This window comes from Canis lupus, chromosome 26 (assembly GCF_003254725.2).
Source record: "Canis lupus dingo isolate Sandy chromosome 26, ASM325472v2, whole genome shotgun sequence".
In the NCBI taxonomy this organism is placed as follows: domain Eukaryota; kingdom Metazoa; phylum Chordata; class Mammalia; order Carnivora; family Canidae; genus Canis; species Canis lupus.
The window spans coordinates 17,449,828-17,473,803 of record NC_064268.1 but is presented as its reverse complement, the minus strand read 5'-3'; the positions used below and the strand labels follow the sequence as shown (position 1 = coordinate 17,473,803).

Below are 23,976 nucleotides of genomic sequence, written 5' to 3'. Positions count from 1 at the left end.
GCTACTTTCTTGGATTGCTAATAAGGTTAAACATTTCTTCACATTTGTAAGCCATTTATATTTTTTCTGTGAATTATTTTATATTCTTTTTCAGTCTTCTATTTATATTTATTGCCTTTCTTATCAATTTCTTGAGTTTTATGGGTTTGTGTGTATAAAGGACCTTAACACTTAAATCAATCAAAAACTTTAAAATACCTGTCCTGGGAAAGTTAAATACCACATTAGCCATTTCCAAAATAACACCACTGGTTACTTCTCAGACTTGGCCACTTGCCTGGTTCCGTGTTGAAGAGTACTCAGGATTGACCGGAAGGAAGGGGACGACAGTTGTCTCGGTTACCAGGGTGCTGTGGTTTTGCGTGGCAAGCCAGACTAGCCAGAGGAAAGAGTCAGAGATAGAATCTTATCACCACCGGTGTGCCACTGCTTCTCTGAGAGCCACAGCTCCCGCGTCACAAGGGAGACTCGGGGAAGCACACTCCAAAACCAACATACACAAAAGTAAATGTGGACACACGAATCAACAGGACAGTAGAAATTGGGCAAGTAAAACATGGAGGTGGGCAGCTAGTCACTGCCCACTGACAACAGAAGCTTATAAGAGAAAGCCACATGTTCAGTCACCTGCATCAGTCTCTCGCCTGTCAACTTCATCGTACACATCCATGGCAAGTTCTTCAAACAAATGATTACTTAGCTGCAAGTAAAAAAAATATCAGGGACACAAGGGACAAGGATTAACACTAGGAGAATGAGTGGGCACTACGACTTATTCACTCTTTAATCTCCAATGTCTTATCCAAGTCCGGTGCTTAGTAAATATCCACTGTTAAACAGACAATAGTATTTCCAGAATAGTATAGATCCTCTAGAACTATCTGCCTCCCACAGCAGTCTCACTCCTTTGTGAAATGTAGATAGGGGTGTGCTGTAAAGGAGGGGAGAATCATCTGAAGTGCATGATCACAAAGCAGGGTCCAGGTCCCAACTTTTCGTGTGACTGTTTAAAGTCCCCTCTTGTGGTCTTGGGCATTTGCCAGTGTCCCCAGATCCTAAACTTGGTGGGATAGAGATGCCAAGACATGCTGTTTTGAGAAGTTAAAACATGCCATTGCAGAATCCACCACCCACACTTCAGTAAGTCTCTTTGCTATATTCTTCAGTAAGCAGGCCTCCAATCCCAGAAAAAACTTAGCATCCCCAACAAAAGACAGCTTGTCTAATCAGCGCACAGTGCAGTGTCAGCCAATGAAACAATCTCCACACTTCTGGGTAGCCACCGGGATGGGGGAGGACAGTTGGGGTCTTCCTCAAGCTGGGTGAGGCTAAGCCTCCACCAGCATGGCTCCAGCTGTCTGAACCTTTTTCCTCATAAAACACACCCTGATGCTTGCTGGCTGTCTCTTTTTAGTTGACACTGGATTTGTTTTATCCCCTGTGTCCCTTATGTCCACACACAGTACCTGGCACTGAGATGGGGCCCAGTAAACATCCAGTCACATGCTGACCAGAAGGTATTATATGTGGCAATTTAAACTGCTGGCTAATAGACCTTATGGGAGCTTGATAAAGGGCACACTGTTGGGTGAAAAAAGCAGCATATACAATTCTATAATTAGGATTAAGCCTCTGTTCAAAAAAATGATATGCATATAAAACAAGAATTAGAAGAAATATATCAAAATCTTGAGCCTGAATCCATTAAGAATATAGTAAATGTTAAAAAAAAAAAAAGAATATAGTGAATGCAGATGATTCCCCCTGTCCATTTCCCACATTTTCTTTAGTGTGGTTAATTTATGATTGAAAATAAACTCAGAGGGCAGCCCCGGTGGTGCAGTGGTTTAGCACTGCCTGCAGCCCAGGGCGTGATCCTGGAGACGCTGGATCGAGTCCCGCGTCGGGCTCTCTGCATGGAGCCTGCTTCTCCCTCTGCCTGTGTCTCTGCCTCTCTCTCTCTGTGTCTCTATGAATAAATAAATAAAATCTCAAAAAAAAAAAAAAAAAAAAGAAAATAAACTCAGGGAGCCTTTTGCTAGATAAGATGATGAAGGATTGGGAACTTGAACTTGCATCATAAATATCCAGTCTTTTCCAGTAAGGGGCTACCAGCTGAGGTTATTATTCCTCAGTAACTACAACAGCAATACTGAAGGCTAAAACAAAACAAAACAAAACAAAACAAACAAAAAAAACCTGAAGGCTTACATCCCAGGCACTGTGCTATCATCACATTAATACTCACAACACCTCTATGAAGATAGATAGGAACTACTATTATCCCACTTTACAGACAAGGAGATCAAAGCACAGAAGTTAGGAGCTGGCCTGAAGTCACAGAGCCAGCAAGTGATGGACCCAAGATCCAAGTTTAAATCTCTGCAAATGTTAACACTTAACAAACATAAGAAATATGTTAGTCTTCTATTTCTTTCAGCTTCTCATCCAGGAGGGAGAGGTACTGTAGAATAAACACTGAAGTGGCACTGATCTAGCTATCCACCTCCCCACCCCCGCCCGGCCCCTGAGGAGGAGACTACAGAGTGGGGTCAACAAATAATCCCAGTAGCCCATCCTCACTGAGCAGTTCAGATCTGCAGCTGTTGATGGATCATTAGTCCCCTTTCCAGGAGAAACACCAAGGCACAGAGAGGCTAAAGAGCTTGTCATAGATGAGCTCTGTACCTGACCAGTCTGACCAGAGCCCAAGTTCTTGAGGGCTGTTCTCAACTTTGTTCTACATATTTATCTAACACCCGCCACATGCCAGAGATATTACAAACCTGACCACCGCCCCCCCGCCCCCCTTCATGCAGCTTTCAGCTTAGCAAATGCAGGTCAAAGAGAGCTTGAGTATTACATATAATGTTTGAATTATTTAAAATAAAAATTGGGTTATATATTACAAGGAATTAAAAGGAAATCACAGACTATTTAGTGCTGATTCCAAAGTTTATCACCTTAATTTTACCACATGACCTCCTTAATTTAAGAAAGGTGATAAAACACACAGACACACAAAACAGATACAGAACACAGAGACATCAAATTGCATAAAATACATTTATTTCATATAACAGTTAAATACTAGTAATGATAAATTCATTTTATGTAATATTTAGTACTTAATATTATATGAAGTGCTAGTAAATGGTCTTCTGTAAAAAGAGAAATGAAGAGGAAGTCATACGTTAGGGGAGATGCAATATCAGAGGCAGGCTTGGGGAAACTCCCACCTACACTGTCCAGGTGGTGAAATTTCAGCTACTTGAATGACAAAAGGGCCAGAAGCTGGGACAGGGGAGCATTGCACAAAGAGAGGATTCCCAGAAGAAGACATGAAGGTGGCCTCAGAGTGTTAATCCAAAAGAAGTAGATAAAAACATTCGTGCACATGCATGCACACATGCAGGGGCACTGGTTGGAAAGCAGGGAAAAACTGAATGGTGAGCACTGGATGCCACCCTTCAAGGTCATGTCAGGAAGTTAAGAATCTTAGTTCTGATTCAGAGAGCTATGAGAGCAGCCCGAGGCAGGCAATCTGGTGGTGGAAGCGGCTGGGGAAGCAACCTGGTGAGGGCTCATCTGTGGGGACCAAACTAAAAGGAAGTGAGCCCAGTGAAGTTAGTCTGTTCGGGCCCTGACTGAGGCTGAGATGGGCAGGCTGGGAAGAGGTATGCAGACTGGAGGGAGGCTGGGCCGTGCAGAACTGGGCGAGCTCTGAGCTCACACCCCGGGCAGGCCCACCAGCCCTTGCAAGCATACACTTAAGCTCTGATGAACCAGGTAGGCTACGCAAGACAGTGACGACTGTGGCCTGATCTCAAATGGCAGCAAGTGGATCTGTGGCACTCACCACTCCAACATCAGCTCGTGTCTTTCCCTAGTGTCCTAGGAGGCTACTGGAGGGCATCCCTACCCTGTAAAAGAGTGAGTCCCACTCTGACATTGAGAGAAACTAGGAACTCTCAGGAGGAAGAATAATTCCCTAATGTCAAATGCACAGTCGTTTTCAAAATGACAGAGAAAAATGCCATTACCTGAAGCAGAGCCAATAAATTGGATCTACTAAACTTATCCCCTCCTTAGGATTTTACAACATCTCAGAGTATGAAACAAAGTCATCTGGTACAGCAGGTAATGGGCGGAGGACAGGTATTATTAGCAGGATGCATGGCTTCCCACACTGAATGTCACTAGGAAACAGAGATACTCACGGATTGGAGTTTCTTCTTAGCAGCTTTTGCCAATTCAGACAAATCCAGGCTGCTAAGAAAATGTACAAAACTAATAAGCAAATAAATAAACACCATTTTTAGGAGCTCTGAAGAAGACTAAGATAGCCAAGGCCGTAAGACATTAACAGTTGAGGGACAGGGTCAGAAACAAAAATTCTACAGTCCGTTAGAGTGAGAAAAATGTGAACACAAGAACTTGTAACTCCTTTTAGAAACATCATACTCAAAAAAAAAAAAAAAAAAAAAAAAAAAAAGAAACATCATACTCATGTAACATGATAGAGAGAAAAATAATCACTAAATAACTAGAAGACAAAAACTATTGCCGGGTTCATCACCAGGCCCTTTATGTGAGAGGTCACAATTCCTGAAGCACTAAAAAAAAAAAAAAAAAACATGACAGGGAGAAATACGAAAAGGGCAGAATATGAAAAACCAGAATGGCAAGATTGTATCTGGAATTCCAGCTAATTGTTTCATTAACTCTTGATAGTATTTGTGCAAAGGTAATTGGATAAATAAGGATTTTAAAGTTCATTCTTGCAGATGTGAACTCAGCTAACCTCAGACCAGGGGCCAGCAGATTATAGCCCATTTCTTTGTTCAGCCCATGAGCTAAGCATGGTTTTTACATTTTTAGGTGGTCTGAGGGAAAAAAAAAAAAAAAAAGCAAAAGAAAAATATTTCATAACATGAGAAGAATTGTATGACACTCACATTTCAGTGTCCAGAAATGAAATTTTATTTCAGCTGATATGCCCTTCATTTACATAATGCCATGGATGCTTTCCTCTACAACTGACAGAGCTGAGTAGTTGTGACAGAGACTGTATGGTTCACAAAACCTAAAATATTTACCATCTAGCCCTTAAAAATTTTGCCAATCCCTGTTATAGACAAAGAATATCCTTTCTTACTATACAGAAATACTTTGTGATATAACCTATAGACATAATATATTGTCACGACTGGCTAAAACTGTGACAATTATCACTGACTTCAATTTTACTAATAAATTTGTTACTCATACTCTTTCAAACTTAAGTTTTACATGGTGGTTTACTTACAGCCGTCTTATTTCCAAATTGTATAGCCATAAAAGAGAAAAATGTATGGGCTTTGTTAAATACAAAATATAATACGCTTAAACACTATACAACCAAGGAAATAACAGTGACAGATAAAATTGATTGGTATTTCAATGGCCTTACCTGTCTGCCATTTGAGGTATTATAAAGTGCTGTCCATTTTTGTGATCTGAAACAGAAATCAAGTCAAAGTTTTGTTTATATAAATACTGGTAATATCAATAAAGGAACACCATCATAATTTTCCCAATTTACGTTTTGCAACTAGTAGTTTCTCATAATTATGAATTATGGGGAAGTGTTGGTGGGGGGGGGGGGAGAACAGAAGTGGCCAGATTGGCTACAAACTCCCTAAGATCTGACCAGTAGAAAGAATCATATTCTCATTTTCTTTTGGTACAAAGGTCTAGACATCATTAAGCAAAAGCCTGTACTCAAGCTAATCCTACATTTTATTCCCAGTATAACTGATGATCTTTAGTCATGGACAAAACTTTTAGGGAGCTGAATTAGCTTAGAACAGGCTTTTATCAGCACTCCATGTGGGATGGGGGAGCACCCTTGGGCTCTGATGGCTCATCTTCAAATTAATCAATTAGCATAAAACCATCAGGGCTGGGGCAGGTGGTCTTCGCATATCCAGATGCGGCTTCCCTCTGCAATGCTTACTGACCCAGTCCCCATCTAGCTTCTGGAGGATGTTGATCAAACACCAATGAATAAAAAGCCATTATAAATATTCACATCTAGGTTTTTGTGTAACCATTAGTCTTTATTTCTCTTGGGTAAATACCCAAGAATGGGACTTCTAGGTTATGGAGGTTATTAGGTAAATGTATGTAAAACTTGGTAAGAAACTGCTAGACTTTTTTGACAGAATAGCTCTATCATTTTGTTTACCAGCCAGCAATGTAAGAGAGTTACAGTTGCTTTACATCTTGCCACTCATGCTGTCACTTTCTTTGGCAGATTTTTAATTTTTAGTCCTTCTAATAAGTGTATAACAGTATCTCATCATGCTTTTAGCTTGCATTTCCCTAATGGCCAATGATGCTGAACGTCTCACTTCATGTGCTTATCTGGCATCTGGATAGTCTTTGCCCGGTTTGTACTGGATTCTTACTGTTGAGTTTTACATATTTAGGTATAAATATTCTGGATCCAAGTCCTTTGTTAGACATAGGATTTTCTAATATTTTCTCCCGGGCTGTGGCTTGTCTTTTCACTCTCTTTATTGTAGTTTTTGCAGGGCAAAAGCATTCAATTTTGATGAAGTCCAATTTACCAGTACTTTACTTGATCCAAGATCACAAAAATTCTTTCCTGTTTTCTCCTGGAATTTTTATACTTTTAGGTTTTACATTTAGATCTATAATTCATTTTGAGTTAGTTTTTATACCAGGTGAGAGGTACTTAGGTTTATATTTCTGCACATGGATGTCCAGTCTATATACTTAAAAAAACTATTCTTCTTCCATGTAATTGCCTTTGCAACTGTCAAAAAATCCACTGAACACACTTACGTGGGTCTATTTCTGGATTCTCTCTACTGTTTCACTGACTTGTATGTCTATCTCTTTATCATATCCACTGTCTGAGTACATCAAGAGTTAAAATTGGGTGGTGATTCTGCTCACATTCTTCTTTTGCAAAACAGTCCCATTGTAGTTCCTCTGCATTTCCATGTAAATTTCAGAATCAGCACATTTATGTCCACAGGAAAATCCTTGAATTGCATTAACTTTACAAACTAATTTGTGGATAATCAACTTGTTAACTCTATCGAGTTTTCCAACCCATAAACATAGTTCTCTCTCCACTGATTCAGGTCTTTCTTGATTTGTTTCAGCAACATTTTGTAATTTTCAGCATGTAGATCCCATGAATATTTTGTCAGATATATACACAAGCATGTAACTTGGAGCTATTATAAATGGTGGTGTTTTTCTAGCTTGTTTCCAATTGTCAACTGCTAATCTATAGAAATATGATTGATTTTTTATTGTTTCCCTTGTATTCTGCAATCTTGCTAAACTCACTTATTAGTTGTAAGAATGTTATTCTAGAATCCTTGGGATTTTCTACATAGAACCATTTTACTTATGACTAGTTGTATCGCTTCCATTTCAATCTGTATGTCTTTTATTTTTCTTGCCTTTTGACACTGGTTAGGACTTCCATGGCAACTGAATAGGAGTGGTAGGAGTGAACATCCTGGCCTTGTTTCTAATATTTGAACAAAAGCATTCAATCTTTCATCATTAAGCATGATGTTAGCTGTGGGTTTCTACAGATAATCTTTATAAGGTTAAGGAAGTCCCTTCTATTCTAAGTTTGCTAAGTTTATTTCTTTTATGAAGGATGCTGAATTTTGTTAAATGCTTTTTCTGCACCATCTGGTAAGACTGGTGGTTTTCATCTGAAAATATTTTCTAATTTTCCTTGAGATTTCCTCTTAGACCCATGGATTATTTAGAACTTTGTTGTTAATTTCCAAACATTTGGGTATTTTTCAGTTATAGTTTTATTATTTATCACTAGCTTAATTCCATTATGGTCTGAAAATATACTCTGTAGGATTTTAATTCTTTTAGATTGGTTAAGGTTTGTTATATAACCCAGTATATGGTCTACCTTGGTGAATGTTCAACATGTACTTGAAAGGAATGTGTATTCTGACAATGTTGGGTAGAGCATACACTATGTCAACTAGACGCAGTTGGCTGATGTTTTGGTTTCAGTTTGCTATCCTTGCTAATTTTCTTCTTTTAAATTTTGTTTTACTTATTTCTTTTCTTAGTTTCCATATCCAATGTGGCACTTGAACTCATGACCCCAAAAAACATCAACAGTCACATGCTCTACCAACTAAACCAGCCAAGTGTCCCATATCCTTGTTGATTTTCTTTTTTCAATTTTATTTATTTATTCATGAGAGTCACAGAGAGGCAGAGACACAGGCAGAGGGAGAAATATGATTTCTCCCCTACAGGGAGCCTGATATATGAGACTTGATCCCAGGACCCCAGGACCACAACCTGAGCCAAAGGCAGAACCTCAACCACTGGTGCTCCTTTTTTGTTGATTTTCTATCTACTAGTTCCTTCTGTTACACTAAATGAAGATGATTGAATATCCAAGAATTGTGGATTTGACCTTTCCTCCTTTTAGTTCTATCAAAATTTGTTGTATTTTGGAACTCTGTTGCTACATGTGTACACATGTGGAATTATTACATCTTCTTGGTAAATTGACTGTTTTATCACCAACTTATGTCCCTCTGTATCCCTACTTAATTTTCCTTGCCCTGAAAGTCTACTTTGTTTGATATTAACATAATCACTTTAGCTTTCATTTACTGTGTTTGCAGGGCTTACCTTTTTATATCTTTCTGCTTTTAACTTACCTCTATCATTATATTTAAAGTGAGTTTCTTATAAACAGCATATAGTTAGGGCTCATTTTTTTGTCTTTTTTTTTTAAGATTATTTATTTATTCATGAGAATACACAGAGAGGAGAGAGAGAGAGGGGGGCAGAGGGAGAAGCAGGCTCCATGCAGGGAGCCCGACGTGGGACTCGATCCCCAGTCTCCAGGATCACGCCCTGAGCTGTAGGCGGCGCTAAACCGCTGAGCCACCTGGGCTGCCCATCAGTTTTTTGTCTTAAATCTGTTCTGACAATCTCTTTTCATTTGGTACATTTAGATCATTAACATAACATTTAACGTAATTATTAACACATTTGGATTTAAGTCCATGATTTTATTATTTAGTTTCTGTTTGGGCCTCAGTTTTTTGTTCCTCTTTCTCTCTTTTTGTCTCTTTTCTGGAATGTTCTGAAGTATCTTTTGATTATTTGAGTAATTTTTAACATTCCATTTTATCTCTAGAGGTTCTGTTCACCTATCATTGCATAGTCTGTTTTTAGTGGTTGTACTACGCATTATAGTATATATATAACCTTTTGGTCTATTTAGAATATTTTGTCATGTTATGAAGAATGCAAAATCCTTACCTCCATATTTCTTTTACCTGCTCCCCTTTTTATGTCATCATTATCAAATGTATCACACTGACATATGTTGAAAACTCCACCAGATGAGTATTTAACTGTCATACATATATCAAAGAATTTAGGAGGGAAACCGTCTATTATACTTATCCAGATATTTATCATTTCAGTTGCTTTTCTTTCACTCCTGAAGTTCCAGATTCCCACTGATATCATTTCCCTTCTATCCAAAGAACTTTTTCGCATTTCTGTTAGAGCAACTAGTTCTCTTCATTTTAAAATGTCTTTATTTTGCCTTCATTCTTGAAGGTTATTTTCACTGGAAGTGGAATTCTAAACTGACAAGTTCTTTTCTTTCAGGACTTTAAAAAGTTGTTCTAGGGCAGCCCAGGTGGCTCAGTGGTTTAGTGCTTGCCTTCAGCCCAGGGCATGGTCCCGGGGTCCCGGGATCAAGTCCCATGTCAGGCTCCCTGCATGGAGCCTGCTTCTCCCTCTGCCTGGCTCTCTGCCTCTCTCTCTCTCTCATTAATAAATAAAAATAAAATCTTAAAAAAAATAAATAAAAAGGTGTTCTACTTTTCATCTCCACTATTTCCAATTAAAATCCACATTCAAAAAATAAAATACGGTAAAATAAAATTCACATTCATTCAAACAATTGACTTTTCATGTTACGTCGTTTTTTTCCTTGGCTGCTTTCAAATGTTTTGTTTTTTCAGCAGTTTGATTTTGATGTGTCTGAGTGAGGATTTCATTGAGTTTATCCCATTTGGGATTCTCTGAGCTACTTAAATCTATAAATCTATTGTCTTTTGCCAAATCTAGAATTTTGAACCCATGTTTCTTCAAATATTTTATCTGTACCAGGCTTTCTGATCTCTTTCTGGGAGTCTGAGGATACAAACATGACATTCTGATATTGTCCCATAGGTCCTTGGGCTCTGTATTCAGTTTCTTTTTCCTCCCACTCTTTTTTCTCTCTTTTGTTCAGACTGGGTAATTTCTAGTGATCTATTTCAATTCACTGACTCTTTTCTTTGTCATCTCCACAATCTGCTCTTAAGCCCATTCAGCAGGCACCTGGGTGGCTCTGTGGTTGAGTGTCTGCCTTTGGCTCAGGTCATGATCCCGGGGTCCTGGGGATCGAGTCCCACATTGGGCTCCCCATGGGAAGTCTGCTTCTCCCCTGCTTCTCTCTCTGCCTATGTCTCTGCTTCTGTCTCTCTCATGAATAAGTGAAAATAAAATCTTAAAAAAAAAAAAAGCCCATTCAGTGAGTCTTAAAATTTTAGTTATTGTGTTTTTCAGTTCAACATCTCTATTTGGTTCTTTTTATGTCTTTTGTTTCTCCATATTTCTATTTGAAAAATACACAGTCTATATTTCTATTTACTTCAAGAACATTCATGCTTAGTTCTTAAAGTATGATGTTACCATCTGCTTTAGTCTTTGATAATTCCAACATCTGTGTCATGTGGGGTTGGTATTTGTTGACTATCTTTTCCCCTGCCACGTCTTTGGGATTTTCCTGGTTCTTCATATGTCAATAATTATAGCTGATATTCTGGATGCTTTGAGAATTTTGTTGTGAGATGCTGAGTCTTCTTTAAATTCTATGGAGAATGTTAATTTTTGTTTTAGCAAACAACTGACCAGGTTAGGTTCTGCCTCCTGGGCCAAGTGGTGAGAGGATAGACAGAAAAATAAAAGCAATCAGGATTCTCCTCCTGCTCTCAGTCAGAGATTTAGGCAGATGTGCCACCACTGCTGCAGCCACAGGATTGCCTAGAGGCTGGGGTGGGGGGAAAAAGGAAGAAGGAGAAAAAAAAAAAAAAAAAGAACCCTAGGGGAATCCTCCAATTCTCTGTCCTGTAGGATCTCATTTACTGCACTGTAGACCAGAAAGAGAAGCCTTCTTTGCACCTGCTATACAGTTCCAGATTTCAGGCTATCACGAAAGCCATATCAGAAGCAAAATAGGACACTAATCACCAGTTTGATGTTACTTTGAGTTCCCTAACACACCATCCAGAGTCCTTAGATAGCTACACTAAATGCTTTTGGTCCAGCTTTTGCTTTTAATTATATTTAGCAGGAAAGAAAAGGTGGGGTGTGCTTACCCCATCTCACTGGGAACTGGAACCACACCAGGGCCTCTTAACTCTACCATACAACTAGGTAAGTGAATCACTGTGTAGGTATATGTGGATATTCTAGTCAGGGATTGGCAAACTTTCTGTAAAGGGCCAGACGGTAAATATTTTTTGCTTTGTAGCCTATGGTCTTTGTTGCAACTACTCAACCTACTCTTTTTTCTTTCCTTTTCTTTCTGTAATCTTTGCACACAATATGGGGCTCAAACTCATAATCCCCAAATTAAGAGTCACATGCTCTATTGACTGAGCTAGCCAGCCCCTCAATCTACTCAGTTTTGCTGCAGTAGTGTGAAAGCAGCCACACAATATGTAAACAAATGGGCATGGCTATCTTGCAACAAAACTTCAATTAAATAAACAAGTGACAGGCTAGATTTGGCCCACTGACCCTGGTTTGCTGACCCCAGTTCTACTTCATAAGTAAAGTTGGCTAATGGCAAAGTTCATTTTGGACTCTTCCATTTCTTGGAAGAATTCTCCAGATAACTACCTAAGTTATTGCTCTGCTCTTCCATTCCTTTTTTTTTTTTTAAAGATTTTATTTATTTATTCATGAGAGATACACAGAGAGAGAGAGAGAGAGAGAGGCAGAGACACAGGCAGAGGGAGAAGCAGGCTCCATGCCAGGAGCCTGACGCGGGACCCGATCCCGGAACTCCAGGATCATGCCCTGGGCTAAAGGCAGGCACTAAACCACTGAGCCACCCGGGCTGCACATGCTCTTCCATTCCTAATCCTGTTATGTGCAAGAACTATGGTGCACATTCAATTTTGGTTGGATTATGCTCTTTGATTGTTGAAATAGTTACTCCTCTGGAGCTAAAGTCTTAAAAACTAAAATTCAAGGAGTTTTGTTCACATATAACTGAAAATGCTAGTTATTTCAAATAAAAAAATCCTTATTTACAATTTTCTCAAGGATACCTTAAAGTAGAGGTCTTGGGTAATAGTGTTCCAACTTGTTTTTCCAGACGCTAACTGATTGAAGGTGTAGAGAGACTGCTATCCTTTCACTCACCTGGTTTCCTGCCACAGAGATAGAAGGCTAGTCTGTCAGTCAGCTCATACTGTATTTCGACAAGGCGTTCCGCCAGTTCATGGTGCCCTCCTTGCCTACCAAGAGAAAACAAAGTACCATTTATATGCCTTACCAGCCACTGGCTCTCAAATGAAAAAGTACAGAGATGTCTTCCAAGACACCTGAGCAATTTACCAAATGTGACTTCTTAGAATAATCAACCTTTTGTGTGAGGTAAATTGTCAAAGTCTACTTTGATTCCCACCTCTATAAACTGTTTTCATAGTCTGAACTACCCCCTCTCCTTTCCTAATTTACATAACAGAATACTTAATAAGGAAACGGAGGACTTATGGGACATATAAAGAATCATTTCATTTAATGAGGTAGAAAATAAAACCAATAAATGATCTAGAGTAGAGGTTCTCAAAAATTAACTAGTGCGCTTTAAAAAAACATGTAGATATCCAGGCCCCAACCGTGGGAATTCTGAATCAGGACAGGACGAGTGTGAATGTCAATTTTGAAGAAGGTCCTTTCCTTAGGGGTTCCTGATGCAGCCAGTCTGATTCCAGATGAGAGTTTAGTAACCACTTCAAGGTCTGTAATTCAGGGAGAGACAGACCAACAGAATGCACAGCTCACACTTGTAGCTAGGTTTACCTGCTTAACTTCAATTTCTATAAGAGAAAACATGAGGTTTGTCTTTCTTAACTCACCAAGTAAATACTTAAGCTGCTTGAAATCCTTTTAGCAACCAGGCATATAAATAAATTATTACACAGAGAGACTATTTTATATGCAAGGTACACATGAGGAAACTCCAAAGTAAGTGACATTTAAGTATCATGTACTGAGGGTTCTCTTCCTCTTAAAAGCTGAAGTCTCATTTCTGCCACTTTCTTTTCCCACCTTTCAAGACACTACAAAATATTCCTCTGACCTACCACACGTTTGATTTCTGAGATACGGATCTCTTTCCCTCATTCTTTTTAAATAGCTGTGAAATCAGGAAGTATACTACAATTGATGGTACATCATCATTTAATCAGCTAAGTTGTTCTTAAGTGGTAGGTGACATAATGACGACCCATATAGTCAGTGGAGTCTCAGATCTAGGAAATACTATATTCCTCAATACCCAAGTTCTTATTATTCCTAGACACACTCTGCTCCATCCAGTAAACTCCTCTGCTGTGCTGAAAATGCCCTGTCCATCCCTCCCTCCTGAACGTAAACTCAATCCTTCTCTTTCACTTGGAATGTCTTAGCTTCTCCTTCACACACCCAAATCCAACCCATTTTTTAAAGACCAACTAAAGTTTCTTACTAACTTAGGTCAAAACGAAGAAACCCTACATATGCCTTTTAAGACCAGTTATCCATTTTGGCAATGAATTCCACATTATCTTGCCTCCTTTAACTCTTTCATGTATTTATGAATCATCTCCTCCATGAGATAATAAATTCTGGGAAGGCACAATTTTGGCATTTCACCCATTTTATCCTCTGCAGAACAGTAGAATGCTTTGCAGTTGATAAAAAATTAATTTGGAAAAAGAAAGATGAGCCATCTTCTACCATTTAAATGATATTCAAGGCTAACATGGATTTTTTTATTTTTCCAGCATTTCACAAAGTTTTTAAAACAAGAAGAAACTTAAGGAATTTTATTGCAAGCACCCAGACATCTGCTACCTAAAACCTATAATTAACATTTTACTATTACTTGTTTAATCGCCTACCTATCTATATAGCTCTGTTTTTTAAGTTCAAGCAATGACTAAACATATTAAGAAACTGAGGAGTGGGTTTTGCAATTCTTGATACTTGCTTTGGACTATGGCTCAAATACCATTGCATTAGAAGTCATTTGAAAGACTGGAAGCTAAGCACACTGGAAGCTAAGCACATTAGCTAAGCTAATGGTTCTATCTCCTCCAACTCTGCCAGGCTCTGAGCTCTTATGTATTTGAAATGCCTTCATCTGTAAAATAATGGGAGATGTATATCCTTAACTTAAAGGGGTTAAATGTTAATCATACACAATTTAGCCACCAACAATGAATAATACCCAACATAAATAATCCCTAACCAAAGATGCAGTGACAAGAAATCTAGGTCTCTCACCTTGCATAATCCACAGGAGTTTTTCCACTAGAATCCTGTGTGCCTGGGTCTGCTCCATATACTGCCAATAATTCTGCCTGTAAAATCTGCCCTGCTTTGGAGGCGACGTGGAGTGGGGTGTTTCCTTTTTCCTGAGAAATATTAATAAAAAGTAGATTAACAAGCAAATTAAATAAAACTAAAGGCTACAACAAACACAACCCACTTAGTTTCAATTTAGTATCTGAATCAATTCATGCTTTTCTCACAGGGTGAAAGAAGTTGGCTTGTGCTCCTAAAGATAACAGCCTCAAACAGGTTTCAAGATTCCCTGTTCTCACGCTTGAATGAAGTTGCTGAAAAACACACAAATCAAAAAAGTATTTGTTAAAAGTGTAAAGAATGGTATACTATAGCAGCTGGCAGATCATTTTAATATACATTATATTAGTGATAATCAGTTATTTAGCTCAGTAAGCCTCTCCCTTGCTGGTCACAACCACTCCAGAGCTCTAAGGTGGGGCCAGGTCCATTTTACTGATAAGGAAATAAGGATGGGAAGGCTGATTTGCCCAAATGCACAATCTAAGTGGTACAATCAGACCTGAAGTGAAAGGGGGTATGAGAAGATAGGTGAACACAGCTCTGAAGTCTCAAAGACCTGAAGTTAAAACCATATACCCTTCAAGTTGTGTGACCTTGTGGAAGTTCTTTAAACAATCTGAACCTTAGTTTTCTCAGCTCTAAAATGGTGAAAACAATGCCACTTATTCAAGGATTACTGTAAGGAGTCAATGATATAACAAAATGCTCAGCATGGAGCCTGGTATACAGGAAACACTCAAAGAATACAACTGCTGTTATTATAATCATTATTATTTGTTGTTGTTATTTAACCTAGGGCTTTAGGGCTGCGTACCCCATGCTGTAAACTACTGGATTCTGCTTTATAGCACACCCTCTTCATAACAACATTCTTGGCCTTGTATACAATACTTTAACAAAATCTTTCAGGCTGGGAAATAGGCCTGGTGTATACCAAATTCTGTACCACTGCAGAAAAGCTCTTAAACATGCAGAAGATTAGCTGCTTTTTTCAAGTCTAACCTAGAATTGTCTAAAATGCAATAACCCTTATTATAAAAATGCAGAAGTCTACTCCAGCATCTATATCCACACCTTATTTTTACAATTAATGTATTTAATATTCTTAAGTTGTGGTAAAAACCCCATGCCAAGCTTATTAACGGAAGTAACAGTTATATATGTTTTCTATGCAAAGTTTAAAATTCCTTTTTTTTTTTTTTGCAAAGTTTAAAATTCTGATTGCAAGTGTCCAAGCTCTGTGCGAACATTTCCTAAAAGCAGTGCTTTGAAAATAAAAATGCATGTTTCTCATGGCATCTCTCAAAATCATGCAAAGGCCCACATAAAGAAAACCATCTACTCATTTTACAAGTATAATAAAGAATCATAAGCACTACAGCTTTCAGTCATCCTGCTTCCTGAAGATCCTACTCAGTATGCAACCCAGAAACCTAAAGAGGTCCCTCGAACTTTCTAGTCCCTTCTAGAAACAAACTCAAGGGATGGTTCCTATTTTAAAGTTAAATGAAAAACTTTTAGGGATACAATTTTAGGGGTGTCTGGGTGGCTCAGTTGGTTAAGCGTCTGTCTTCGGCTCAGGTCATGATCCCAGGGTCCTGGGATCAATTCAGTGGGGAGTCTGCTTCTCCCTCTCCCTCTCTCTCTGCCCCTCCACCTGCTCGTGCTCACCTTCCCTCTCTTTTTTAAAAAAGATTTTAATTATTTGAGATAAAGATTTTATTTATTTATTTGAGAGACAGAGAGATAGTGAAAGAGAGAACATGAGCAGTCGGGAGAGGGAGAAGCAGGTTCCCTGCGGGGTTCAATCAGAGGATCCTGGGGGCCATATCCTGAATTGAAGGTAGGTGCTCAACCAACTGAGCCACCCAGGTGCCTCAAGAAATATAATTTCAAAACCATTTCTGAAAAACATAAATAATTTTCTAGATACATACTTATTTTTCCTTGTACCTCCTTGTACCTCCACTAACATAGAATGGCTGCCATTTGAACTAAAATTAAAGATGTAACCAACTGCAAAAAAGGTTGTTATTAATTATTTAGAGTACAGAAAGTTTCTGTTTTGTTTTTCTTTTCTTCCTCTTTAAGTTTTTTTCAAACAAAACAATATATCATTTGATCCAGCAGTTTTAGGGATTTTAAAAAGCGTGACCCACCTTGCTAAGATCTTTGGCAGTCATACTGTCATCATCCCGGCAAGGCAAGCGATGGACAAATGCTAACATCTGATATTTGGCTCTGATGAATTCTGCTTTATTAGGACTGATTACCACCCAGAAAAAAAAGAAAGAAAGAAAGCTGCTTACTTGCAGTTCAGATGCAACATTTCCCATTCTTTAGGCCGTAAAAAGAAAAGGAAGTGACCCATATCCCCTACTAGAGAAGAAAATGAATGACACTGAAATAAGTTCCAGCAGGAGTTTAAGACCTGAAGTCTCAAAACATCAATTAGTCATTCTAAAGGCCAGGACTGCAGAATACTTGCTTTTTAGAGCTTCTCTCTTTGTAATTTTCTTAACTGACCTACAGCCTTGTGAGGAAGCAGCATTGTATCCCATCCTATAGGTGAGGCATCAGGCAGACCAGAGCCCAGAATGGAGATTTTTGGTCTGATTGCCTCTTGTTTGAGCACCTAAGCTTAAATCAGATTACATTAACAGTCTCTGAGCATTAGTGTCAAACTGGAGAAGCCACTGACTTGTGCTGTACAACCATGCAAAAGAGATGGTCCTGTGCCTGGCCTTGTTCTGCATTCCTAAGAGCAGAGAGCTCAATGCACAATTGGGGTGTAACCACCTCCTGTGCTGCCCTTGTGGGGGCTGGTCCAAAGTAGCTGCACTCCTTTTAGTGGGCCCCAAGTGTTATGAAGAAATAAAAGTATTTATAAACATTCCACTCACTGTACTTTATCCTGTGGATTAGCTTTACGTCTTCCGCTCATAATAGAGGCAGGGTCCAGCAAAGAATGTTCCCATATAGAATTAGCACCATTATTATACAAAGTTTCAACCATCTAAAAACCAAGCAGTATAAAATCATATTTTAATTTCTTTCCACAAATATTCACTGGAAATTACAGTGACTGAACTGGGAAAACCAAGACCCACTGCACGGCGAGGATGTCTTACAAATCATTGCTTTCTGATTCTAGAATGAGAAAGATGAACCTATATGCAGGATTCAGGTCTGACCAGGAAGATGGCTAAGTACCTAAAAGAGTTTGATTAGATTATTCTTACAGATTATGAAGGAAGAGCACTCTGACACTTTGGGGTAAGCCTGATTATCCAAATACTATTTTCAAGATTCTTAACCCATGTACTGTCTAGACTTTCCATCTAATATTTTTCTTTAAATCTACTCATTAAAAAAACAAAAAACAAAAAAACTTTTACTAGCAATTATGGCTTGATGTGCTAGTTAAAGTTTTCCAATACACAGTAAAATAATGCAACCATTAAAATAAATATGTATTACCTACATCTGTCTTTTGAGTACCACTGGTGGTTCATGTGCCATACTTTCAGAATTGTTCTTTTAGGGTCAAGCCTGGCATTTTAAACTACTCATCTCCGGACTTTCTTCAGGCCCTATAATGAAATCTGTAAACAAAGACCTGAGAGCAGTAAATACCCACTTTCACATGAGAATGAGTTGTTAGAAACTTCTGAGTAAAAGTTATTAATAAACCATATTTCCCAATTTCATTTCAAAGCATGAATCCTGACCCAACCCCATCTGTGTTTCTGCATTAGTGGAGACACTGTCACATCAGAGACCCAAACCCACTTGTTTTAGTCCCCTTGGCTTATACAGGCAAGTTTAAGAGACACATTGTGCAGCTGCCACAGATTTAGTAAAATATGTACTCAAGACAAATGAAGGCGAAACACATGCTTAATTCTGACTTCCAAATAAAACTTGAAGAATGTGCACCCCAAAATAGAAGTACAGGTGACATGACATTCAACCCCAAATAAAACAAAGACCTCACTTAACACTTAGCAGTGTAAGGCATTCAATCGAAACATGTTAACTCAATATCCTCTTTAACCTGTAACAAGAACTTCAAGAAAACTTAAATCAGATGTTTCAGGAATTTTAGAGGAATCTCAGTCCATGCTTCCATCAAAGCAGGAAATGTAAGGAAAAGCCTGAGACTGTAGCTTTCAGAAACATTTATTGTGGTATACAGAAAAGATGGACTATTTAAAAATAATTTCTGGTGACAGTCCAGAAAGTGAGCAGTAAAATGCTACCAATAAATTTTAACAATTATTTTTGTATCTATAATTAAGATTTTGGCACAAGATTTATTTGTTAGGAGGGGGATAAAAAAAGCTCAAATGACAAATTCAGTTCTTACATACAGCATTAATAGGCATAGCACCTCTATTCAGCTGATTGAAACATTTTTATAAGATTTAAGGAGTAGGAGAAATTTTAGTTCCTAAAACTATGAGCCCGAAGAGCTCAAATTACAAACTGTGAGAATTCTTAGTCTTTACCTGCAGCAACGTGGGAGGCCACGGTGTGTGTTTAAGATGCCTTACTTGAGAGATGTGGCGCCCTAGGCTCCGATGGACACTGCAGCACTCGTCACATATAAAAGTTCCCCTATTTACTGATGCCCAGGAAGGATCTGGAAAGAAGAATGACATCTCAATGGCGAGGATACCAGGTGGCTGCTATACTGCCAGATGGCCAAAGATGACTGAGGTTTGGTTTTTCAGAAAAACGAGACATTTCTGTTGTTTTATTTTTATTTTTATTTTTTTATTTCTGTTGTTTTAGAATGCTAGTCAACACACAAATCTGGTGAGCCTGTCTGATGTTACCACCTATCTTGGCTGATCGAGTACATTAATTGAGACTAAATACATGAGCTGAAGCCCTAAATAACCAGTTGTCTCCTTCTGGTACAGGGCTACAGTCTGTAGACCTAATATAATCTACCATCTCAGAGACAGGCTTCTTCACTCAACATAAGACAAACTGAGAGGGTACAGGTGAATCATTTCAAATCCATCTCCACAAACAGCAAGATAACATAACCATGTCAGTGAAAAATCCACATAGCATTATCTGAAGTAAATGGTGCAGAGACTGTAACCCTAATCTACTGCCATATCTCTGCCTGGCTCTGGGCTCAGCAGAAAGCTGCAAGCAACACAACAGTAAAACTGTTGGCTGTGGTGGCTTGGAGGACACACTGAGGAACCTGGCCTTCTCTGCTAGGAAATGTTCTATGACATCCATTAGTCATTTCAAATAAACTGCTAAGTTCTACCTTGCAACTGATCTGAAAGAACAGAAGTGGGAACAACAGCAACCTCAAAGAGGTAAAGATGTAAAATAAAAGTGAGTAATATTTTTGGTGCATGTACAATACGTTTTCCCACCAAGTTTCATGGAGCTTTAGCAGACATCCTTTGAGACAAGACATAATTCGTAGTTGGTAAGCAGTGAGAATAATCCACACTGGGCAAGTAAACTGAACACATACTTAGAAACCCCAGATTTCGTCAGACTCACAATGGGGTGACAATAGGTGCCACTCAAGCTGCTTGGTCTAAGAGTTATATTTAAAAATTATTCAATGTCCACAAAAATCTCTAAAATGCATGTACACCATCTTTACCATTTTTAACAGTTTATTCAAATCCTTTCCAACCATATAATGAAAAGTTAGGAGATTTCAATCAGAGACAAATCCTGGGAGTCAGAGGGTGTGGTGGTTGAGAGGGTGGCTCTGGAGACAAGCAGTCCAGGGTTGGAACCCTAACTCTGCCACTTCTCGCACAATGATCTCAGACAAGTTATATGAGTATCCTCTCACTATGGATCGAATGGGAATAATAGTATATGTCAGAGTAGGGGGGCACATAAAGGGTAAAACTCCTTGCATATAGTAAGTACTCAGTAATGTGAGCTGTTATAACTATTCTAAATTATTTCCTAAGTACCATTCAGATATTTTCAAGGGCTTGCTGAAATTCTCGATAACTGAAAAAGTTTTTAATTTCTTAAAATTTATTCATGAGAGACACAGAGAGGCAGAGGCATAGGCACAGGGACAGGGAGAAGCAGGCTTCTTGTGGAGAACCCGATGCAGGACCTGATCCCAGGACCCTGGGATCATGACCTGAGCTAAAGGGAGATGCTCAACCACTGAGCCACCCAGGCATCCCTGAAAAAGTTTCTGATTGTCAATACTTAAAACATCAAATGATTCAGGTGAACTATTACTACAGTGAAAAATCTCAAGCGGAGTTTTCAGGTAGTTTTTTTTTTTTTTTTTTTTTTTTTTTTTTTTTTTTTTTAGTTTTCAGGTAGTTGAGTTCAGAGAACGAGCTATTTAAAATGAATGAGGTTTGGGGCACCTCAGTGGCTTAGCTGGTCAAGTGATTGACTCTTGATTTTGGCTCAGGTCATGATCTCAGAGTCATGAGATCAGTCTCCACACTCAGCACAGACTCCGCTTGGGATTGTCTCTCATCTCCTTCTGCAAGTGTGCAGGAGTATGTGAGTGCACACTAGCTGTCTTTCTCTCTATATATAAAATAAAAATTAATTCCAAATGAATTAAAGTCATTAAAAAAGAAAAGTATTTGCTAAAATGTGGTTATGGCTAAAGGTTTGCCCTGAAATAAAAGAGAAAATAATTCATTGTAAGTATAACTCCGTCAATACTACTATGCTATTCGGAAATGCAAAGATTGGAAACAAGAAGATGAAAGATCCCTACAAAGATATGTAAATACACTGCTTTTTGTAGTCTGATACCCATACTACTACTTAAAAAAAAAAAAAAAAGACGATTTTGAAGCATAGCTTTGGTTTTCACCTATCATTCAGAGGATTCACAGTGTTCCTGGAGAAAATTAAATAGTAATTAGACAACAAGGATGTAATGCACATTAAGTGACGTTCTCAGTCGCTTTAATATCATGGATCAGAATCTCATGGAAAAAATATCAAAATGTTCACAACAAAGTAAAATCAAAATTGAGTTCATAGGAATGATGCTGGGTGAAACCTTTCCAGATTACCTAAATGCTCTATGCTGGGGCTTCTTCCTTGGGCTTCAGAAATGTCTATGGCCCCATTAAGAAATTAGAAGTTCTGTGTAAAAGAGTGATTGATTACATGTGCATTTTCTGGGGAAAAGGCCTCAGCAGTCATCAGAATCTTTAAAGGAACTCCTAAAAGAAAGAGGTAACTGATTGGGGCTCTGCAGAAAAGGCAGCACAAATTCCTAGCTGCTCAAGTTCACACAACATTTCAAGGTAGCCTAATTATATTCAAAACAGGAAGGAAGTGACTCAAGTCTCTGTAGATTAGGCACTTGAGACAACACCGAAAATGATACAATGGAAGAGAAATGTTCTGAATTATGCACGAAATGCTGCAGAACGGCATGACACTTATTAGTCTGGCAATGGAGAAGCTGTTTTCGTTCGTCCGCATCACCTAATGAGTAAAGAATACACATTCCAAGAGGAAGTCTGAATCTAGACTCATGTGAAACAAACACATCACAGAAAGCTCAACTGAAAACAAGAAAATAAGGAAGTGGAACAAATAACATTTTCAGAGAATACAATGGAGTCTGTAATAACCCACACTAACTTGGTTCTCTTTTTCAACTCATCTACATCCCCCCACCCCCCCCACCCCCAATCTGCAAAGGAAACTGGTAACCCCACTTGCACTACACAGGCCATGAAAGAACCACACAAGGTCTGACTTGCCACAGTACTATTTAAAATCCGTCTCTACTGCCATATAACAAGATGGAAGTTCAGAACAGTTGCAAAAAAAAAAACCCTGTTTTTTTCAACGATTTCTTTAGGATTGTTAACTGGGAGCTACTGTAACCAATGGGGCCATCTTACCTTTGAATTACTTCGAATTTCAAAGCAGGTTAATCCAGGCACCAAGAATAGCATAGAGACCTGTCAACTCAGTTTCAATTGCTAAGAGGGATCTACACTCTAAAGCTGAAAACCCTAAGCCCCTCATGCAAGTGAAGAATGATTTTGGCCTTTCCACGCGCCCACCTGTCTAGCCTGCCTGAATGCCCAAATGCACCTATTTGCTAGCGATTTTGTTTTGTATGTTGCAATTAATGTATGATGTTGAACCTCAAGTCTGTCTTTAAGGACCACAAAGGTTCTGTACTAAACAATGCAATACAAAAAGAAAGAAGAGAAGAGAAGAGAAGAGAAAAAAAGAAAAAGAAAAGGAACGAACGTAGATGAGATGATCCCAAGAATATTCATGGACTCTTCTTACCACTGAATGTGGTTCTCCCAATGCTGGCCGTCGGAAAAATGAGGAAACTAAGGCTGGGCCAAAGGAAATCACCAGCCCAAGGTCACCCACAGAGAAAACCCTGTTTGAACCCGGGCCGCTCGGATCCCCAAACTCCAGACACGCACCGCCTCCCAAGCAAGCGCCGGTTGAGCTTGCAGGACCCCGACCTCCTGGAGATCGTCCCCGGTGGAGGTGGAGCGGGCGCCGGGATGTTAGGGGCAGGAAGTCAGCCCTGGGGGTCCCCTCCCCCGGGGACTATCGGTGGACGGAAGCGGCGAGCGCGCCCACCCCGGGCAGGGCCCCCTCGCGGGCCGGGGTCGGGGCCGGGGCCGGGGCCGGGGCCGGGGGCCGCGCGGGGAGGAGGGGAACACCTGCAGCGTCTGGGGGCCGCGGCCGGGAGGACGCCCGCGTTCCACTTGTGTAATCGGCCCTCCTGCGGATTGCCCAAGCCCCTTCCTGTTGGGGAAGCGGCCCCGACCCCGCAGCCTCCCCGCCCGGCCTGGGACCGAGCGGGCGAGAGGGGAGGTGAGGGGCGGGAGGGCGGCGGCCCCCGTGCCCGCCCGGCTCTGACAGGCCCGGCACCGGGCCGCCCCGCGGCCGCCCCAGGTCCTCCTCCTCGCGACCCCGGGGGGTGGGGGTCGGACGCAGGGGCCCGCCCGACCCGAGGGGGCGGCCCCGGGGCAGGGGTCCCTCCGAGCCGAGCGGAGGGAAGCGGGCCCAGCCGGTGCGACTCACCCGGCCCGCTGCAGTCAGCGCACACCTCGCTGCTCCGAAGCCGCTTGGACATGGCTCCCGCCTCCCACCTGCCGGGAATCAGGGTCCCCGGGACAGTGAAGGCGGCGGCGGCGGCGCTTCCGCTCTAACGGGTCCCCGCGGCGGCGCAGGCGGCGGCGCCTCTCCCTTCAGCGCCTCGCAGCCGCGGCG

At 40.0% G+C, this 23,976-nt stretch overlaps 1 protein-coding gene across 16 annotated transcripts in view; it reads right to left on the bottom strand.

Moving 5' to 3' along the window:
* The window catches only part of GIT2 (GIT ArfGAP 2), a 47,437-nt gene extending 23,461 nt beyond the window's left edge, over nt 1-23,976 (bottom strand). For 11 of the 16 annotated variants that reach the window (XM_025474244.3, XM_025474248.3, XM_035706350.2 and 8 more), the window contains exons 1-11: nt 23,788-23,976; nt 19,242-19,375; nt 17,634-17,746; nt 16,890-16,995; nt 14,895-14,981; nt 14,647-14,777; nt 12,517-12,611; nt 5,453-5,498; nt 4,221-4,272; nt 628-700; nt 278-375 (exon numbers count right to left, since the gene is read on the bottom strand). In XM_025474244.3, the coding sequence (XP_025330029.1) occupies nt 278-375; nt 628-700; nt 4,221-4,272; nt 5,453-5,498; nt 12,517-12,611; nt 14,647-14,777; nt 14,895-14,981; nt 16,890-16,995; nt 17,634-17,746; nt 19,242-19,375; nt 23,788-23,839 (987 nt within the window). In that variant the 5' untranslated portion in view covers nt 23,840-23,976. Of the gene's footprint in view, nt 1-277; nt 376-627; nt 701-4,220; nt 4,273-5,452; nt 5,499-12,516; nt 12,612-14,646; nt 14,778-14,894; nt 14,982-16,889; nt 16,996-17,633; nt 17,747-18,210; nt 18,350-19,241; nt 19,380-23,787 lie in introns of those variants that run through there. The other 5 variants (XM_025474245.3, XM_049101930.1, XM_025474250.3 and 2 more) reach the window with 3 other exon arrangements.